This window comes from Protomyctophum parallelum (assembly GCF_964188405.1).
Source record: "Protomyctophum parallelum genome assembly, chromosome: 6".
NCBI classification, from domain to species: Eukaryota; Metazoa; Chordata; class Actinopteri; order Myctophiformes; family Myctophidae; genus Protomyctophum; species Protomyctophum parallelum.
Genome location: NC_139701.1, coordinates 15818187 through 15838238, shown reverse-complemented (window position 1 = coordinate 15838238; position 20052 = coordinate 15818187). Strand labels below are relative to the sequence as shown.

General features: G+C 41.8%; 1 protein-coding gene across 1 annotated transcript in view; it reads left to right on the top strand.

Annotated features, from left to right (window-relative positions):
• The window catches only part of LOC310859726 (TSC22 domain family protein 2-like), a 68483-nt gene that overhangs the window by 31932 nt on the left and 16499 nt on the right, over positions 1-20052 (top strand). Inside the window, exon 2 of the mRNA XM_083766420.1 lies at positions 11565-11639. Within this exon, the coding sequence (XP_083622546.1) occupies positions 11565-11639 (75 nt within the window). The remainder of the gene's footprint in view (positions 1-11564; positions 11640-20052) is intronic.

Sequence of the window (20052 nt, the reverse complement as noted above, 5' to 3'; positions counted from 1 at the left end):
CACCCACATGCCCTCCTCCTCTGATTTCCTCGAATCTCGTCTCTAGAGGTCTAGATGTTTGGCGAGATGCCTACCCTACCCACGGCATTCCACTGCAAACCCTCCTGCATGCTCCAACCATGTCTCCCTGAGTAGAGGACTGTAGGGGGGGGGGGGGGGGTGTCAGAGGTAATTGAATTGCACAGCTGGGATGTTGGATGAGTCACTTATGGCATTGGCTGCAGGCTTTTGGTCTCATGCTGATTGGCATGCTGGCTCCAGTTTTTGCCACCCAACTTCCTGACCTATCCCCCAGATCAGATCGGATGCTCTTGCCCTCTGGGGGTTTTACGCGTGAAACATTTCTGGGCCGACCAACAGAATGACTAATGCTAGTTGCATTCTATCACCTCTCCTTGGCTCCAGGACTTTTTTATCAGTGTTGTTCTAAGATCCCAAATAATGTGGTTGCATATTTGTGGCGTAGTTTGTGCTCTCTAGACTGCAAACTTTTCTAAAGTGGGTAAGAATGAAGCACACTGATGGCTAAATTATCAACCTTGGAACTCAAGGTTGGGCTACTCCCTGCTGCTCCCTGACCAATCACAGCACATGTTTGATTATTAACATAAAACCATAAAAGAAGTGTCCTTTCCAAATCACTCGTCTGTAATATAGAAAAATCACACCCGTGTGAAGTGAGGGGTGCTCTTATCATCATACATCATCTCATTCTGGCCAATCACAATTTGTGTCCTCACTTTTGTCATCTATGTTTGTGATTGAGTGAGTGCACACACTAGAGTGTAAACAATGTGTTTTCTATTTTTTTACACAAAGAAATTACACAAACCCTCAAAGCTGGACATAGGAGGGGCTTGCGCCCCTCAAAAACATAAATACCAAGCTGTACATCATCAAAGTTATTTTAGAAATTCCCGAATCCCCATCATCACTGCTGCGCTCTATTCTGAACCCACAAAATCCTGTCTCTGACTCTCTGACTCTCTGCTTCTCAGAATGCAATAATTTGCTAAATCCCCAAATTCAACCACCCGATTTTATTCTCTTACCGCCCGAGTAGCTTTTTACAATAGCAACGGGTCCCCCTCATGTCGGTTGGTGGTCTGGTCGCCTACCAAAGCACTCACACAATGGGATGTTGGCAAACTTCACCAGCTGCGACCAATGACTGAGCAGCATTTTAGTCTGCTGCTCCTTTCCCATCCTCAACCAGTCTGCCTCCAGTCTGCCATAAAGTAACCTAGCTCTCTACAACAATGAGTCTGTGTTGGGTATGAATGACATATTGTCATATCCGTTTATGGATACATTCATCCTTATCCTGTGTTTGAATACAGCGCACGGCGATGAGCCAGCCATGCAGGAAAAACGACTTCAGGAAGAGCAAAGGGGCCTGGAGGTTCACGTATGGCCCTTTCTCTACAAGTTAACAGGATCCGGCATGTCTTCCTGCCCGGAGCTTAAGGGTCGTCATGTTGAGGCCCTTTTTTCGAGCTGTTAATGGACATCTTTTAGGGGGGGGGGGGGGGGGGGGGTTCGGGGAAAAAGGAAATGTATATCTTAGCGGCTGGCCTGAAGTGACTGACCTAAAGGGTTACATGGTGCTGCTGTCGGGGCGGAAGCAGGGTTGACAACTTTGCCCCTTGGAATACTTACAGAATCCTCCCTTATTTGGACACTAAAATATGTACAACTGTTGTGCGACACACACTGTTTCATGATGAACCTCTACAGCAGTGGTTCCCAAAGTGGGGTCCGGGGACCCCCAGGGGTCCTTGAGGGAGCTCCAGGGAGTCCCCAGCTAAATGATAGTTAGGAACCAAATGGAGCCTTATTTGTCTGTAACTCAGTGTACAAATGGAACCAAATGGACCCCAACTGGTCCATTTGGTTCCATTTGCACACTCTCAGAGTTAAATTAACATGGATTTTACCATATAAATTGGGGTCTCAGAGATAGAAATGCCATTAAATGGAGGTCCGTAGACTAATGCATGTCAAACTAGGGCTGACCCTAGTTGATTAATCGACGTTCAATCGATACGCACGGGAATCGATTTTTAAATTTTGAATCGAATAGTCATTAAAAAAAAGCGGACGCTTTTGGTCCACGAGACGGCCCCATTTGGTCCGCCAGCCATGCTCGCGCCTCGCAGCACCGCAACGCCTCCTCCCCTCTCCCCCTCACTCGTGGTAACAACAAGGAAGTCTCAACACACAGCAGCCTGCCGCCACAAAATAAATCTAAAGTGTGGTTGCATTTTAGAATATGCAAGGAGAACAAAGAACAAGTGGTGTGTCAACTATGTGACAAGAAATTGGCGTATCACATACGGGATGGCCCAAGTGGGGCAAAAAATCCGCGGCGAAAATTTCACGCATGGGACGGGGGAAAAGGCCTCCTGGGCTCCGAGGGACTTCCAGGCGCTCTAATTTCCGCCGCGGTCATCCACACTTTTCTACCCCAAGAAAGAGCCTCGTCGGAAGGGTCTGACTGCGGCGCAAATTAGCATGCCTGGAGCTCTGGTCTGAAGGGTTTGATTGATTTAAGAGTTGCATAATGCATTCATGTTACGGTCGGGTTGTTTTCACATCTGAGTTTCAATCGGAAGAGAAACTAAATCCCTACATTTTCTGGATTATAGGCTATATATTTTTTATTTGAGAGGTAATGCCTGTGTCAGGCAGTTGACTTGTTACGATCGGATGTTTTATTAAGCCTAATTATTTGTGCGTCACTGCTTTCATGAAGGCTGCAACAGTGGGGGTCCTTGACATGAAAAAGTTTACGGAAATTTACGGACATAGCACAAAGGTGGAAGTACGGTGATAGAAGGTTTCTGCCTGACAGCTACAATGACAAATCATTGCGATTGGACGATCACGCAATAATGGTGACAACCCTACTTGGAATATTTGTTATTGCACGTCCTTGTGAGTTCTGACGTGATTTCTGTTGACCCAGGCAGGCACCCACTTTGCTTTTCATGAGCCACGCTCTGTTGTTTTGATAAGTTTCTATTGCTCAACAGCAGAACAGGGTGTTGGCTCGTTGCTGAACAATCGCTATTACTTTGTTTATGATGACTGTCAGTCATCCTTTTAGTTTGGATTAGAATGACTGTTTCCGTGCTGAGGAAGAGACGCTCATCGTAAATCAGGTCATGATGATATTAATATGAGCCTGAGCTACTTGCGTGCTTTACTGCCACTTGTTCTGTCTGTGCTGCCAGGGCGAACATTTTTAACTCAAATCCTCGCTTCTGGGGGTCCCTGGAACCCCCAGATTTTTTTAGATGATAATTTTGGGGGTTGTTCCTTGACATGAGAACCACTAATAAACTATATACTGTAGCAACATACGTTTTTTTCAGAAAACGTTTGGGATTCATAAGTCATTTGTGTTGAGTGTGTGTGTGTGTGTGTGTGTGACGGAGGGCTGCGAGGCTGTGACAGAGTGGCAGTGTGACAGCTCCTTGCTTTATTGACAGATGTTCAGGTTTCTAAATGCCCTGCTTGTCAAGCGTCGGATCATGTGACATAGAAAGTGGCACTTCTGACAGGACGGTGACGAGACTCTGGCTCCAGGCTAATGACCCAGCATAAGACCTAGTTTTCTTGCCCTCCTTTCTTACTCTTTCTTGCGCTTAATATTAATATTAGTTAGTGATGCATATTGCTTGCTCACGATACAGAGGCCACGTTACGATATATAATATTGATACTGTATATCGATTATACGTTTATTCAAAAATAATAACCATGTTGCACAAATACAATAAAGCACTTTCAGGCTCACAGATCTTTAAATTAAAGTCTAAACATCCTAACAAGGGATCTGGGAAGGGAGTGCATTGCAACTTCCTAGGGGGGCTTTGATAACGTTAAACAGAGGTACATTTGTCAACACTGCGTCACCCAGATAATTCATGCCGTTTATTGCCGCATCGATACAGAAGCCTCTCGATCGATTCACCTATTGTCAGAATTTTCGATCGATATATTGCCATATCGATTAATTGAATGCACCACTAACTAGTATTAGTATTATTATTATAAGACGTTTTCATTATATCTTGCACAATGAATAGAGACAGGAGAGAGTTGGCAGGCATGGAAAGTTACAACAGCCTTGAGCTTGTTGTCAAGCCTTCAATGATCATGGGGGTATTTGACTTAAACCCATATAAAGCCTTTAAAATACTTCTGGAGTTAATTTAACGTCTACTCTGCCTTTTGTGTGCACCACCACACGCAGTTTTTATTCAATACATATAGATATTTGACATTCATTTTAGCAGACATTTAATCAAGTGATTCAGGGTTGCGCTCAGAGCTGCGAGAGTGAATTAGTTTTATTTTATTCCTCCCATGTCTTTTACGAGAAAGGACAAACGTTCCGGTGTCCAGCCTTCGTCACTGTCAATAGGGGCACGTGACATCATCGTAGCAAAAAAACAAACAAACTATTTGGCCTTGACAGCCCATACAGCCAAACAGAAAAGTCCTATTAGCCGGGGAGCCACAGGCCCAAAAGCTCAAGGAATAGAGATTAACCTGTGATGTCATGACTTTTTTATTTTATTTGTGTTTAATCTATTCACTTGGTCATTAAGGTACACAGAATGAGAGGTCTGCTCTGCCCGGAAACAGAGCAGTTTCCGGGCAGTGCTTTAAGTACCATGTGACATGTCAAACTAGGGGGTTTTCATGATTCTGAATCCATTCCAAGCATTAGTTTTGCACGAAAAACACCCCTTGGCCTAAATTCGGCCATAGCCCCTTGCCCAAATGTGCCCAAATGACAGCGAATATCAACAAAATAAATACAAAGTATTAATAGGAGTTGGCACTGAAGGCTATTCTATAAAAGTGCGTTTAAATATAATGAAAACAGTTGAAAATGGGGAAAGTACCGGTATGATATACAGTTGGAGGGGGCACAGCATTTGTTTGTTCAGCAGTTATGCAGTTGTTATACAAAGTAGGAGAAAACTGGTTATGATATTTCATGACTATGTTATGGATCCTGTAAAACAAGTGATCATTAGCCTTAGCAGACAACACTTCTCCTTCAGATCACACGGAGAATAAATCAACGAGCAGTTGCCTGAGCTTTGGTGCTACAAGGCATTTCTCAGCAGCTAATGCAAGGGTCTTCAACAGTGGGTCCCTTCCGGACCCCTAGGGGTTCCTCGGAGATAATAGACGGGGGTGGGGCACCAAATCGGAACTTTTTTTTTACATTAACCACGCAAAAATAGCAGATCTACAAGTTCACAGCGCCTCACAGCGCGAGTTGTTGTGAGCTTGTAGATCGTCTATCTTTAGCAAAGAGGATAAGTGCAGAGTTTAAAAAGAAATCACACTTGTGTGAAGTGAGGGGCGCCTGGTAATGCTTGTTTAAAGTGCTCTAAACAGACATTACAAAGTCCATAGACTTGGCTGCCCCATGCTTCATCTCTCTCTCGGCTAAAAGGGGTCCTTAGGCTGAAAAAACATTGAGGAAAAGATCAAACCCACGCATGACGCATGCTTCAGGTGTCACTGAGAAAGACAATCAATCGCCTGTAGGTCAAGTGCAAATCACTTAACCTGCACGCACAAACTCGCACGCAAACACACACACACACACACACACACACAGTGCACAGCACTAAAACACTAGATAATCTACCGGTACCTTGTCCTAGTTTAATGCCTTGTCCTAGTTTAATTAAAAAGTAGGGATGTTAATAGTTAATCGTTAATCGATTAATCACCGTTAAGAAATTAATCTGTTAAACTTAACAGTTAAGAACTAATCAAATTAATCGCAAATATCAGCAAAGTGTGGATTTTTATGTTGGACATGGAGGGGACATTAAGATTATCAAAAATAAACGCTGTTTATCAACTAACCGGTTAATCACTCTATAAGCTTATTGAAACGTATCAATTAACTATGAATGCATTAATGGATAATTCCCATCCCTATGCCCAGAGGGATGAGCACCGCTCTCCTTTTACCAGTACGTCATACAGCTGTAGGTTACTCAGGAAAGAAGTGAAGGCCTTTTCGTAGAGGCAGCATTGACCCAGCTTAGCAGCATTCCAAGCCTTACCTTTGCACACACTAAGGAGCTGATTTGACTACAAGCACCAGTCATTCACCCTCAGGCAGGCACTGCCTGGTGGAACAAAGTACTGTACTCCCCCAAAAGTATCAATACTCCCAACGTTAAAAATATTCCGTTACAAGTAAAAAGTCCGGAATTCAACACTCGAGTAAAAGTATCGTCTTCAAAATGTACTTAAAAAGTACCAAAAGTAAGGGTACTCATTGTGCAGAATGTCCCATTTAAAGTTTTCAATTGTATAATCTTTTGAAAATAGCGGATGTACAAGCTCACAATGCGTCACATCGCATTGTGAGCAACTCTACATCTGACCTCAAATCTCAAACCCTTATATATGGAGCTGACCTGTTCTCTGACATTCCATATGTTGTTCCCTCCCTGCCCGTCCTGTCTGTTCTGACATTACATTATGTTGATCTGACCATCAAACCCTGTACACTCAAGATATGCTCCATATATGGACAGTACTGAATTCATTCCATATGTTGATCTGACCTCATCAAACCCTGTACACTCAAGATATGCTCCATATATGTATGGCCAGTACTGAATTCATTCCATATGTTGATCTGACCTCATCAAACCCTGCACACTCAAGATATGCTCCATATATGGCCAGTACTGAATTCATTCCATATGTTGATCTGACCTCATCAAACCCTGCACACTCAAGATATGCTCCATATATGGCCAGTACTGAATTCACTCGCCCAGCAGTCTGCAGTCACCCAGGCGGATGCGTGCACGCAACCTCAGGGCGTCATACTGGTAGTAATAATCCAAATCTACAAAGTAACTAGTAACTAAAGTTTTCAAATACATGTATTGGAGTAAAAGTCCAACATCTGGATCCGAGATGTAGTGGAGTATAAGTAATAATATTGGAAATACTCATACTTAAGTACAGTACAATAAGTAAATGTATCTATCTACCGGTAGTAACTTTCCACCGCTGCAGGCAGGATACATGCAAGCTCCCTCCACTAAAATAGGCCATGTTTGTCAAGCATGGAATGAGGCAGGCTTTGTCTGTCTGTATACATGTGTACAGTATCTACATACAGTATGTCGGCTATGACCCCCCCCTCCCTCCCTCCATAGGAGACCAGCCATGATGTGTGTGTGATTACGTCACCAAAAACAACGAACTACCTTTGGCCTTTTTTGAAAGTCTGACATGGCTGGGTGAATTATAAGCAAAAAGCTATATGTGAAACGACAAGGCTCACAAGCCCCGTTCAGATATACAAGATAATGCAGGCGTCGAGTGAACGCGTCTGCACATTTGAAGCCGCTGAAGCATTGTGATTTACGTGGCTTTGTTCGCAAACTGCAGACGACAGCTAAGACAGTAGCGTAAGGACTGCTGTTGTTAGATTATTTTTTCTTTTCTTTTTTTTAGATATTTTATTTAGGATAGTACAGTCGAGAGTGACAGGAGGGGGGAGAGAGAGAGAGACTGACGCGCAGAAAAGCTTGTCAGGCTTTGGAATAGAACCCACAACTCTGGCTTCATTAGAACTTTATATGTGGTATATTGAATAAGATTTCATTTAGTTTTAATCATATTTTAGTCATCTGAAATGACAAAATTGACAGTCCGTTATTAGAATCCGTCTAATTTTCTATAGGTCGTTAATTTCACGATTTAGTAATATGACTTTATTATCATTATGAGCTTTCATCGAACCAACAAACTATTCACAGTTAATACACACTATAAATCAGTGATCCGTGAGCTATTTACAGAACTCGAGATTGATACTCTCGTTTACAAGCATTCCAGAGATAGATGTATAGAGATTTGTTTACGCACCTCACAAACTTTTTGTAAGAATCCGTGCTGTTAATTGGTGGTTGTGTCTGAGAGAATAAATCTGTCGCACATTTAGTTACTGCCGTATGTATAATGAATCAGCCCCTGACAAGTTGTCAAAATGCAGTAGCAAGAAGGATGACGACCTTGCTCTTCAAGTTCTTATAATAATACGGTAATAATAAACTATTTGTAGATCACTTATCAAAACAAGGTAAGTAAGTACTTTACATTTAAAAAAAAAGATGATAGCGCATGCCGCACGCACTTCCGTGGCCCCGGTGCAAAGATAAGACGGCATTATCACAAGAAGGAAGAAAGTCGACAGACTGCAGCACGGTAATGCTGCGAAAGCTCCGTTTTGATCGCAGAGTGATCGAAACACTGACGGCAATTAAAAATAAACATAAATCAGCGCTTTTGCAGCATTACCAGTGTGCAGACTTAATTTCTTCTTGAAGCTCTATAAAATGAAATGAATAAAGACTGAATAAAACATCTAAAACAATAATCAAGTGAAAATGCCCAAATGTCCTTAAACTAGTGTTCAGTAGGATTCTCCATTTTGTTCTATTATTTATTTATTTTTGGCAAAACGGCAAAACGTTTGTGCTCTCACTTCACTTTGACGGGTCAAACTCACTAACGTATGGCTTTGCATTTCTAATTATTAATGCTATATGGAACAGTTGGGCGTGTAGAGTAGTGAAAGTGACTGGTGGTAAACTCATAAACTCTTACCTTGGCACTGTGACTTGTGGACAAACACGACACAATCCTATTGCTCTGGTTCAGCTTGATGACCTTGTAACACCAAAATGTTTGGTCAGGATTTATGCCTGCATGGGCCTTCTGTTTCCTTCGATGGGCTCAGTACTCGGGGAGGACGGCCCCTGTGTGTGTGTGTGTGGTGGCTGAGAGAAGAATGCTCATTTCTTAATGTCATGTTGGACAGAGGTACACCCGATTATTGTATAATCGCCAAATTACAATCATTTGGGATAATCACTATGTTGTTTTTTTGTGTAATCGTCAGGATGTAGAAAAATCTGCATATATAACATTTTTATAGTGGAAATAGCAGATCTACAAGCTCTAAAAGCGTCAATTTAAGCTTGTAAATCGGCTATTATGATATTTGTCATATCTGCTTTAGTTCTTCAGTGCGTTAGTTCACAAAGTCTAAAAGCCAAACTGTAAAATGTAAACGTCTATTCATAATGTTCCAATAATGTTCAACAGCAGCAACAAACACGATTTCACAATGTTCAACAACACAAACACAATTAAATCGCTAATCGCAACAATTATTTGAGGGACAATTAATGGTGGAGTAAAATGTCATAATGTGTGACCCAGCCGTGGTCATACAGGGGCTGAGGTTGTTGTTGTGGACCAGTAATGGTATTACTCAACCCAGAGGCTCCACCAGGGATAGTGCTGACAGTTCTGGTCTGTCCACAATCATTACACATTTCATCTAATCGTAGTTATTTGAGATTATCACAATTATTTTTGCTTATTACATGGCTTGGTTGAATGCTTGATTCTGATTGGTCAATCGCATAATTCATCCGTCTGTTATTTCTGTATAATGACCGCTCCGCTCAGACCGATGGCTCCGCTGATTTACTGCTGTTTCCAACATGACAGCCATGTAAACACACACAATGTCATTTACAGCTACTGTATTAAAATTGCTCTCAAAAATGTTTTTGAAAACATTTGAGCGAGAAATGGACTAAGCAGTACCCGAAAATGGATTCTATTTGATCAACTCACTTCCTCTTTAACATCTTTTTGACAAATTGCATTTTTTTACTGTGGTCAACACTAACCACTAATGGTGACTGACCACACCATGCACAGTATGTATGATACCTGCAAAATGTAATGCAAAATGTGTAACGCCTCCTGATGTAGGTTGTAGTTTTGTCTCGCAGTGTGGCACTCTGTGGGTAGACTCAATTTAATTTGCACAAACTGACGAGGTTGAAAATCCACCCCCAAAACGTACTTCAGTACAACAGTCGTATCAACACTTTGTTGGCATGTATTCCAGCCATTGTCTATAGAGCACCAGAGTCCTGACGTCACTGTCAGTAGAGGGCGTCAGTCCCCAGGTTCGTGTACTTTTTATTTGGATTGTAATCTCCATAGGGAGATTTTAGATCGCCTCATATAAGAACTGTGTTTGAAAAATGAACCGATCACCCTGGCCTTTTCACTCATATGGATATGAAGCATCGACTGAAGGTGGAAATGTACAAATATACCCAAAGAGTAACAAAATAAGCGTTAGAAATGAGTCAAACAACCCAGAGACTACATTTCCGGGTAGGCGGGCCCGTCGCACAACAGAAACTGAATGTTAATTACGTTTATTTTTATTTTATTGATATTTAATGTTTCATGGTTAGTACGAGTCGAGTCACCACCAGCTGAGCTTACGTCAACGAGGAATCTCAGGAACGCAATGTGTTGACACTGACAGCTGGGCGTGACGACATTGCCTTCATATGTAGTTTCAAGGCTTTTGTGGACACATTCATTCCATTTTCTCCAGAAACTGGCTGTATCAAATATGAATGGACATCATTAACGACGCACAGCCACTCCCCTGACAGAAAGGCTGGGGTGGTCTGTTTATTTTTCAAACACAGTTCTTATATGAAGCCTAAAATTGCCCGATGGAGATTTCACTGCAAATAAAAGAATACATGAACCTGCGGATTGGCGCCCTCTACTGAAAGTGACGTCAGACTTCGGTGCTCTATACAGTGTCTACTATTCCATCTTTTGGAAGACAATGAATGCAAAGTTTCATTTCCCTGTCTGACTTGTCAACAGCGGCACACTTCCAATAGTCCTACGCTGATGCGTCTGGCAAATTCTAAAATACCGAACGGGCTGGGATGACACTAGAGAAGACCAGCCATAACAAACCTACACTGGTTTGAAAAACCATTCCTGATACCGTTCAAATATGGATGGACCAGTGAGGCTATACGAAACAATGACAACATACTATGTATACTTTCATTTTTCTTCACTCACACACATCCCAAACTGTCGCTGTAGAAGGAAATGCACATTGTTCACAAGCCGTCAGCATGTTCATCATGCAAAAAAACGTTGGCAAAAGATCTCTGACAGAAAACTCCAACCCAAGACCCTGCTTGTTAAATTTGAAGTTGGCATCAAAGTTGTGTTCTCTGTCCTGACATTACAAGCCGAAACTCTGAAGGGCTTGTCTAAATTGTCAGCATTTTCATCACACACAAAATAATAAACGTTGGTGAAAGTTCTCTGGTAGCAAGCTCCAAGTTATCCAAGACCCTGCTTGTCAAATTTGAAGTTTGCATCAAAGGTGACACCAAAGTTTTCGAGCTTAGGGGGGCCTAGGAATGCCTAGACTAATATAAATAATAAATATTGTTACAACAACTACACAATCTGAGGTTGGACTATCATCACCACTAGCCTCCTATCAATAAGAGTCACATCTTCGTCTTCTCTCTCTGTGGGTCACATTTTTCCTTTCACTCTCTTTTCAGGCACATCTTCACTCATGTTTGTCCTCTGTTTCTCCTGTTCCCTCCTCCTCCCCACATGGTGAAATGCAGGAACCCATCCACGGCTTTCTACCAAGCCTTCCCACCTAGCAGGTTACGGGAGGTTACAAAGCCCACCAACGATAGGTATGAGCCTGGGTGTGTGTAGTGTATAATAATAATAATAACATACTGTATCTCGGTGTGCGTTTGGCCTGGCCTGGCTAGCTGAGCCCCAACCCATCAACGCTTCACCCCCCAGTGTTGATTTTGACAGCAAGTTTTAATTTTAATTTAGTCAGTCTTTTTAATAGTTTTCATTTAGTTTTAGTAATATTTTAGTCACCTGGATGGAATGTGTGCTAGTGTTAGTCTAGTTTTAGTGTTAGTCAAATTTTAGTTGACAAAAAAAAACTGTAGATTTTGTCGACTAAAATCTTATGATATTTAGTTGACGACGTAATGGCTCATTCTACAAGTTCACAACTTGTGATCTTGTAGATCGGCTATTTTCAGCATGCAACCAAGTGTAAAATGACTTGTCTTTTATTTATACTGGATCTCTTGTCCACTAGTCCCTTCCTAACATTTTAGTCTAGTTTTTATTTGTTGACGAAATTGTCAATATAATTTGGTCTCTCTTTTAGTCATAGCTTAGCTTTTATAGAGCGCCGAAGTCTGACGTCACTTTCAGTAGAGGGCGTCAGTCCCCAGGTTCATGTATTTGTTTAGTTGCATTGAAATCCCCATTGAGGCGATTTGAGATCGCCTCATATAACAACTGTGTTTGAAAAATAAACATGTTACCCCGGCCGCTTCACTCATATGGATATGAAGAATCAACTGACTGAGAGAAAACGCTAATGTTACTGCTGCTGAATTAGTTAGATTTTCGCTAGAAGCAGACAGTAGTATCAGCAGTATCATATATGAGTGACTGACTGTTGCAAACGATACAGAGACACCTTCCCGACAATAACGCCGAGACAGCTTGTTTATTTTTGGACCACAACGCTTATAGTAGACGATATTAAGATCACCCCATGTTATTCTCCATAGAGAAATTACTTCCGCGAACCAGGGGAATCGTCGGGATGAGCGAGTTACGTCAGGACTTCGGTGCTCTATTTAGTTTCCATTTAGTTTTCGTCTGTGAAAAAAGGTAGTCGACATTTTTCGTCATAGTATTAGTCGACAAAATCAACACTGCATTCCCCCATCCCCTCCTCCAAATCCCCCCCTGTTGCCACGTTCACACGGGCAGATGCAAAAGATACACAGATGCAAAGCTATGCCGCGTATTTGTGGCTTTGTGTTGAAACCAGCTCAACGTTTTTTTGTAGAATTTACAGCAGCTACAAACGTGTGATGCGTGGTTGCATCTTCATGTCGCTGGCTTCCATTGACAATTAATTGTAGACTGTATCTTTGCATTGCCCGTGTGAACGCAGCGTTTCCCTGGGCTGTTGTTCATGCATGGAGCGAGCATGGCGGGACGTTGGCAAACTGCGGGCATGCGGGCAGGGACATTTTTGAATAGTTCAACTAGCCAATCTACAAGCTCACAACATGTTGATATAGATCGGCTAGTTGAACAAATTTAATGTTTCGGGTTTAGCATGGACGAAAATAGAGCCCATAATTTGGGGGTCGTTGATGTGACATTTTTTGAGGACAACTGGTTTGAATAATAAATAACCCGCAAACCATCATGTGTTTGAAACCATTATAGTAGTGGCATTTAATGCCATAACCGAGATGGCTCATAGTTGCATGCAATAGATTCACATTGCTGTTGGTTTGTTTACCTGGCATTTGACAGTTCATGTGCAACCGGGTCAACACAGTCAAATGTGTCCCATGTTTGTTTGGTTTTCATGTTTGTTTAATTTGATTACATAACCCCTTAAAGTTTAAGGGTATAATCAGTTTAAGGCTTAAACTGGTTCTACAAAACAGTTTTCAGAAGAAGGAAAAACAATCTGAGACAATGACGGTCGTTCATCATCAACACACTTGAGTGTGAACAATGCAGTCAAATCTCCATCAGAGAGAGAGAGAGTCTATTCAGCTTCTCAACTATGGTGATTGACACCCCTAGGGAGGGTTCATCTTTATTTCTTTTATCACTTGTGGAAGACCATTGATTCCCCCCCCCCAGTCAGATGGAGGATCAAGGCATTTTATACCAGGATACATACATTTTCACCAGGGGTACACTTTTTAAAAATTCAAAGTAAGTAAGTGGTAGGATTTTCTCCACCGTGTGCATCCGTGCTTCTGCTTGATGAGATGGATAAGCCTCTACCCTGAGGCTTGGAGCACTTGTCATCAATCATAAGAACATATTCAAGACTGTAAGATTATATGGACTTACAGTATATTGTTTCTGTTCGGGCAGAATCTGCTTATCTCCATATCATACTACAGCATCACTCAAAAGTAGCAGACCCGCAAGCACAAAACGCTGCGTGAAGCTTGTCGTTTTTTAACTAAACAGCATTACATGTGGTACAGTCAGACATTAAGGCTAAAAAGGATGACACCATTTTCATTGTGGTCCCTTCCCTATGCATTCAATTCATCAACATTAATCAACAATCAACTAAACTAACACAATAATGCATGTCGGCAACAAATACAAAACGATTATGTACAAAGGAGAAAGGCAAAGGGGGGGGAACAGCGGCAATGACACCCTCCTTTCGATGGAAATTTACATTTACTTCCCCCGTTGTCTCCTATGACACCTGAGCCTAGCTGAATTTCATATCAGACAGGCAAAGATGGGTGCATCTTTCACAATATACCATTTTGGCTAAAGTCCTCAATCCCTCGATCAATCAATGTGCGCAATTGTACAATCTTCGGTTCCCACATTTGCCACTAAAACACCTCCGGCCCATTGGCACTTGGCACATCAGTATACCAAGTGGCTTTGAAGTGTCTGCAAGAAGTTTACAGAGGACTGCGTTAGTCACAGTGTTCAGAGTTTCTGTGTGCCTTACCTAGAATATGTGCTGTCTCACCATTCTGGGAACTACCTTCGATTGACAACGATAGACAATGAATTTCTTTTGATAGTATTAAGTAATCAGAAGCACTCAACTGCAAACCTTTTCATCTTGAAGATGCAATAGGCCTGCCTAGGCATGAAAAGGTTATTTCAAGTCAAGTTGAGTTGATGCTGCTGTAAATGTGACGAACGTTGTTGTATGTCCAGGGCGGATGCTATTGGGCAGAGTTAGGTTTACTGTGTATGTTGGTACCCAAACACTGGGCAATACAGATTCAAGCACACAGTGTTCGCTTACTTTGATTCACTTTGTTTTCAAATATGATGGCTTTGTATGGTCCCGTTGATACTAAGATCTCTGGAGAAGTGCAAGTCATGTTCTACTTTCCATGCCCAAAGGTCATGTCCACTTGCCCGAAAAGTAAACCGTGTCCGTGATAGGTACATTTTTAATTACCGTTCATTTTAACACATATTATTTTTTACTTTACTTGCGAATTCTGGCGCTGTAAGATATAGACATGCCTCAATATGTATACCAAATAACTCAACAGCTACACAATATTCAATTATTTATAATTCCACAGACTTTGTCCCATTGAGCAACCTTAAACCTGCCCGAATGTTTTATTTACTTGCCACGGGTAGTTACTAGTCGGGGCAACCGTTAGTGTTGACCACTGCCTGGCATACCCTGAAGAAGGCATCCTGTTTGCCGAAATGTTGGTTCAATAAAAGTTTCTTGCATCATGACTACAGTACCTCCCCACTACCTATTTGTTTGTACCGTGAACCCCTGCCTGGCACCCATTTGTTGCTCACGCACCAATTTTTATAGGTTATTTTTATTTATTTTTGTTTAATACATTTTGTTCAGTAATTTCATGAAGAAATAAAAGAAAAATCAAAGAAGTAGCAGCCGATCTACAAGCCGCAAAGCGACGACGCGTTTGACGAGCTTATGGAATTGGAGGAGTTGAGGCGTCACATTTCGTTGGACTCGGATCCACAGATAAATATTGTGAACATAGCGGTGTGAGGCCGTGTTAACTTGTGGATCTTTTGGCTATTTTCACTATCTGCTCTTTCTTTGATGATAGTGGACAATTTGGCCAATGTTTGACCATTTTGATTAGCGTAGGTTGTTGATTACCTTTGACGCAATAATGGAGATTTTGTTGTTTTGTTTTTTATTTTATTTTAGAGGTAACGTTATGGACAAAGTCCTTAAATTGTCACTTTAGAAATGGGCAGATACCCTGTAGTGTACACTACTGTATGTTGGTTTGTTTACGGTTGAGTGAGAAAACAATGTTGCACATTAACCTAATCATTGATTGATTGATTGAAATATTTATTAACAGTTTGCAGAATTACAGTACATTTCAAGCACATCATCTGCCCACCCCCATGTTTGAGGACCACTGTACTGTATGCTAGTGCTCCCATCTGTGATTAGACCCATTGAATGGTGTTCCTGCGGACAGTAAAACCCTCAGTTCATCACTTGATTAGATTAACATTTGTTTAGCATGCCCGACAGACAGCATGGCAGTGGTAGAAGAAGTAAAAAGTAAAAGTATCAATACTGCAATGTAGAAATACTCCTAAATGGCAGGAATTCACAATGTACTTGATTAAAAGTACAAAAGTATTGGTAACAAAATGTACTTACCAAAAGTAAAAGTACTAATTATGCAGAATGTCCCAAGTTTTCAAATGTATTTAGGAAAATAGCAGATCTACAAGCTTATCGGCTATTTTCAAATGAAATGTATAGTGGTTATTGGTTAATCATTAACCACTATACATTTCATTTGAAAAATATACATTAACCGTTAATGTATGTTTTTGTAATAATAGCAATAATGTAAAAATCTACAAAGTAGCTCAAGTTTTCAAATGAATGTACTGTAGTGGTGTAAAAGTATAATATTTGCATCTGAGATGTAGTGGAGTAGAAGTAAAAGTATTGGAAATGTGAAATATTCAAGAAAAGTACAAATACCTCAACATTGTACTTAAGTACATGCTAGGCGCGTACTAGGCGCACACGTTGTGTCGAGCTCACCCCCAAAAAAAACACGCTCGCCACCATCGCTCCCACCGACCGCACGCTGGGGCCGTTCTGGTATTCGTTTTACTGTGGATAATAGGGTTAGGTTTTGGCACCGTTTTCACTGAGGTTAAGGTTAGGAATAAGATTAGGTTTGCTCATAGTTTACGGAGGTTACGCTTAGGTCGGAATACCAGGTAGAGTGAGATCGCTCCGAGGTCGCCGGATTCGCACCCGCTGTTGTTTTTTTGGGGGGGGGGCAACCGTTTTGGTATTTGTACCACCCACCACTCTCCAACCACGTAACCAACATATTGTTCTTTAAAGTGAAGCCTGTCCCGTTGAAATGTGAAAGGTTTGCGTAAAGCGGGCCTAAAGAGCATAAAGAAGCTACTGTTTTTGGTACAGTGCCTCTGGGGCTTTGGTGACAAACAGCTGCGTCTCGTATTATCAACAACTGTCTCAACTAAACCACAGGTAAAGCTGACGAAATCCCCCCTCCAACCTTCTTTTGCCTCTCTCTCTTTCAAGCCAGCCTCTCCGGCATGGTCAGACTTGTCGGAGGTGGCGGAGAAGGTTTGAGGGCAACGCAGGGAGTATTCCCAGAATTGTATTGTTTGTGGGATTAAAAGAAAACGGTATAAACATCAGGGAGGTGGCACATTACTAGAATCACTTGCGGTCTCTCTCTCTCTGTGTGTATGTGTGTGTGTGTGTGTGTGTGTGTGTGTGTGTGTGTGTGTGTGTGTGTCCAATGTTGGATTTGGAGCAGGTTTCTGCCAAGTTGTGGGCTCGCCTGTTTACCTTCATGATGCCACAATAGCGCCATACAGGATGGAGAGCAGTTAGCCTTGGCTTGAAATTGGTTTTGAGCGAGTGAGAGAGGTCTTAAATAGTTTTTGACTGAACGGCAGCAAGTAAGAGAGGTCTTAAATAGTTTTTGACTTAACGGCAGCGAGTGAGAGAGGTCTTAAATAGTTTTTGACTTAACGGCAGCGAGTGAGAGAGGTCTTAAATAGTTTTTGACTAAACGGCAGCGAGTGAGAGGTCTTAAATAGTTTTTGACTTAACGGCAGCGAGTGAGAGAGGTCTTAAATAGTTTTTGACTGAACGGCAGCAAAGTGAGAGAGGTCTTAAATTGTTTTTGACTAAACGGCAGCAAAGTGAGAGAGGTCTTAATTTCTGGCCAAGGCCTAACGAAGTTACACGTTCGCGTTTGTTGCTCATTTGTAAACATTCCAGGAAAGGCTACCGGTCGGCCCGGCTGAATGTGATCGTTGTGAGGCTGCGATTGGCTCGCTACCTTAAGGCAGCGGAAGGCCCTTTTACTGCCTTCAGCCCTAGAATGAACAAGTTTATGATTATGGAACAATAAAAAGAAAAAGGCAGATTTATATGCCTCTGATCACTGGCCCCGGCCGGCCCCCAGCCTTTACCCAGACCAGGTTTAATGCTCCCGTTTATGGCGTGGAAACAAACATTGGCAGTATTTGGAGAGGAGGAAGGAATTTGAACGTGGGAAAGCAAGGGAGTTTTCATTTGCTGATGCATTGTTGTCAAGGCCTTTCCTAGAGATCATAGTAGCCATTGTCATCTTACTTCTTCCGTAGAGCGATGGCTCTCCTTAGTAGTTAAACCGACCTTATCTCACAATGTTCAATTTCAACATATCGTTGCCGTCGGGCAGAAACCTCTTATCTCCCACCCTAACCTCCCACGGGGCAGCATACCTAAACCTAACTTTAACCCTCTCCCAACCCTTAACGCACCCCTCACCAACCTTAATCCGGTCGTTTTTACGCACCCCTCATCAACCTTAATCCGGTCGTTTTTACGCACCCCTCACCAAACCTTAATCCGGTTGTCTTAACGCACCCGTCTGTATGCAAGAAGTAGTATGCACCCCCCATACTTTATCACACAGAGCGACGTGTTTTGAGCTTAGTAGATCTGCTACTTTTGAATTTAAAATCCTGAAAAAGTAACAGTTTTTGGACATACAGTATGAGGTTTCCATCCGACAGAGACGGCATACTGCATAACCCCCCCCCCCCCCCCACCCACCCACTGTTGTTGTTGTATAGTAATAATTGTCTGACAGCCCGTGGGGCATATCCTCTTGAGTGGCCGTCCAACCCAATTCAATTTCAGGTTATCACTGAAAGAGCATAAGAGAAAGCACGTCATTTAAAATGGATTAGTGGCTGGGTCCGCCAGAGGCCACTAAAACTGTACTGTAAAATGTTTGTCGGCTACTTTCTTTGTCACAGACGAAAACCAAATAAAAACTAAGCTATGATTGACGAAAACTAAGAGTATATAGTAAGAATATATTGACAATTTTGCCAACAAATACAAACTAGACTAAAATGTTAGGGAGGGGTGACGAGATCCAGTATTACTAAAAGACAAGTCATTTTATGTTTGGAAAATAGCAGATCTACAAGCTCAAACGCACAGGTTCACCCTGCTGAGCACACATGCTTTTTTATTAGATTTTTCTTGTCAGGTTCACCCTTTCTTCCAATTCATTGCATCACAGTTTCACACTCGGGTGCCGCCGACCACTTTAATGATTGTTTTGCACTGAAACAACTCCACCAGACCAAATTCGGGTTAATTAAGGGCCTAGCTTGTGTACAAGAGGTGGAAACAGGAGTTTCAAGCCCCAAAATGTATTTAACGTGACGTGAAATTCTTAATGCGTTAATTGCGTTAAATATTATAATGCAATTAATGAACGAAATTAATTAACGCCGTTACCACGATAATTTTGACAGCCTTAGTTTTGCTCCTTTCAACACGCACACGCTCGCAGCCTCGCACACACTTTTTGGTGTGCTCAGTCAGACTGTCAAAGAGGCGTACGGTGGTTAAGAAGAAAGCCATGGTGAGAAGTACCAGAACCTGTATCAGTCACAGTGGGTCACACAGCATACCAGACCTGTATCAGTCACAGTGGGACAGTATGCTGCAGTGCTGCAAAGTATCCAAGTACCTGTACTTAAGAAACTGTACTCAAGTACAAGTTTGAGGTTTTGTACTCTACCGGAGTATTTCCAATTTCCAGTGCTTTTACTTCTGCTCCACTACATCTGGGATCCAAATATTGAACTTTTGCTCCACTACATTTATATTAATCGGAAACTCAGTTACTAGTTACTTTGTAGATTTTGATTATTATTACAATTTCAAAGCATAACATTAACCACAGCCCTGTGTACATTACAGCCATTTGAAAAGATTTTTATACATTTGAAAACGTGAAATGGGCTATTTTGCATAATGAGTACTTTGCACTTTAAGCACATTTTTATACCAATACTTTTGTACTTTTACCACATGTTTTTATTCCAGACTTGTACTTGTAACAGTGTTTCTAAAAATTCAAGACTCATTTGTGGAAACAGAACATTGAATGTCAAATAGTCTAGTCCCCGATTATAATACAACCCTGTTTTTTTAGGTTTTTCCATTGGGGAATATAA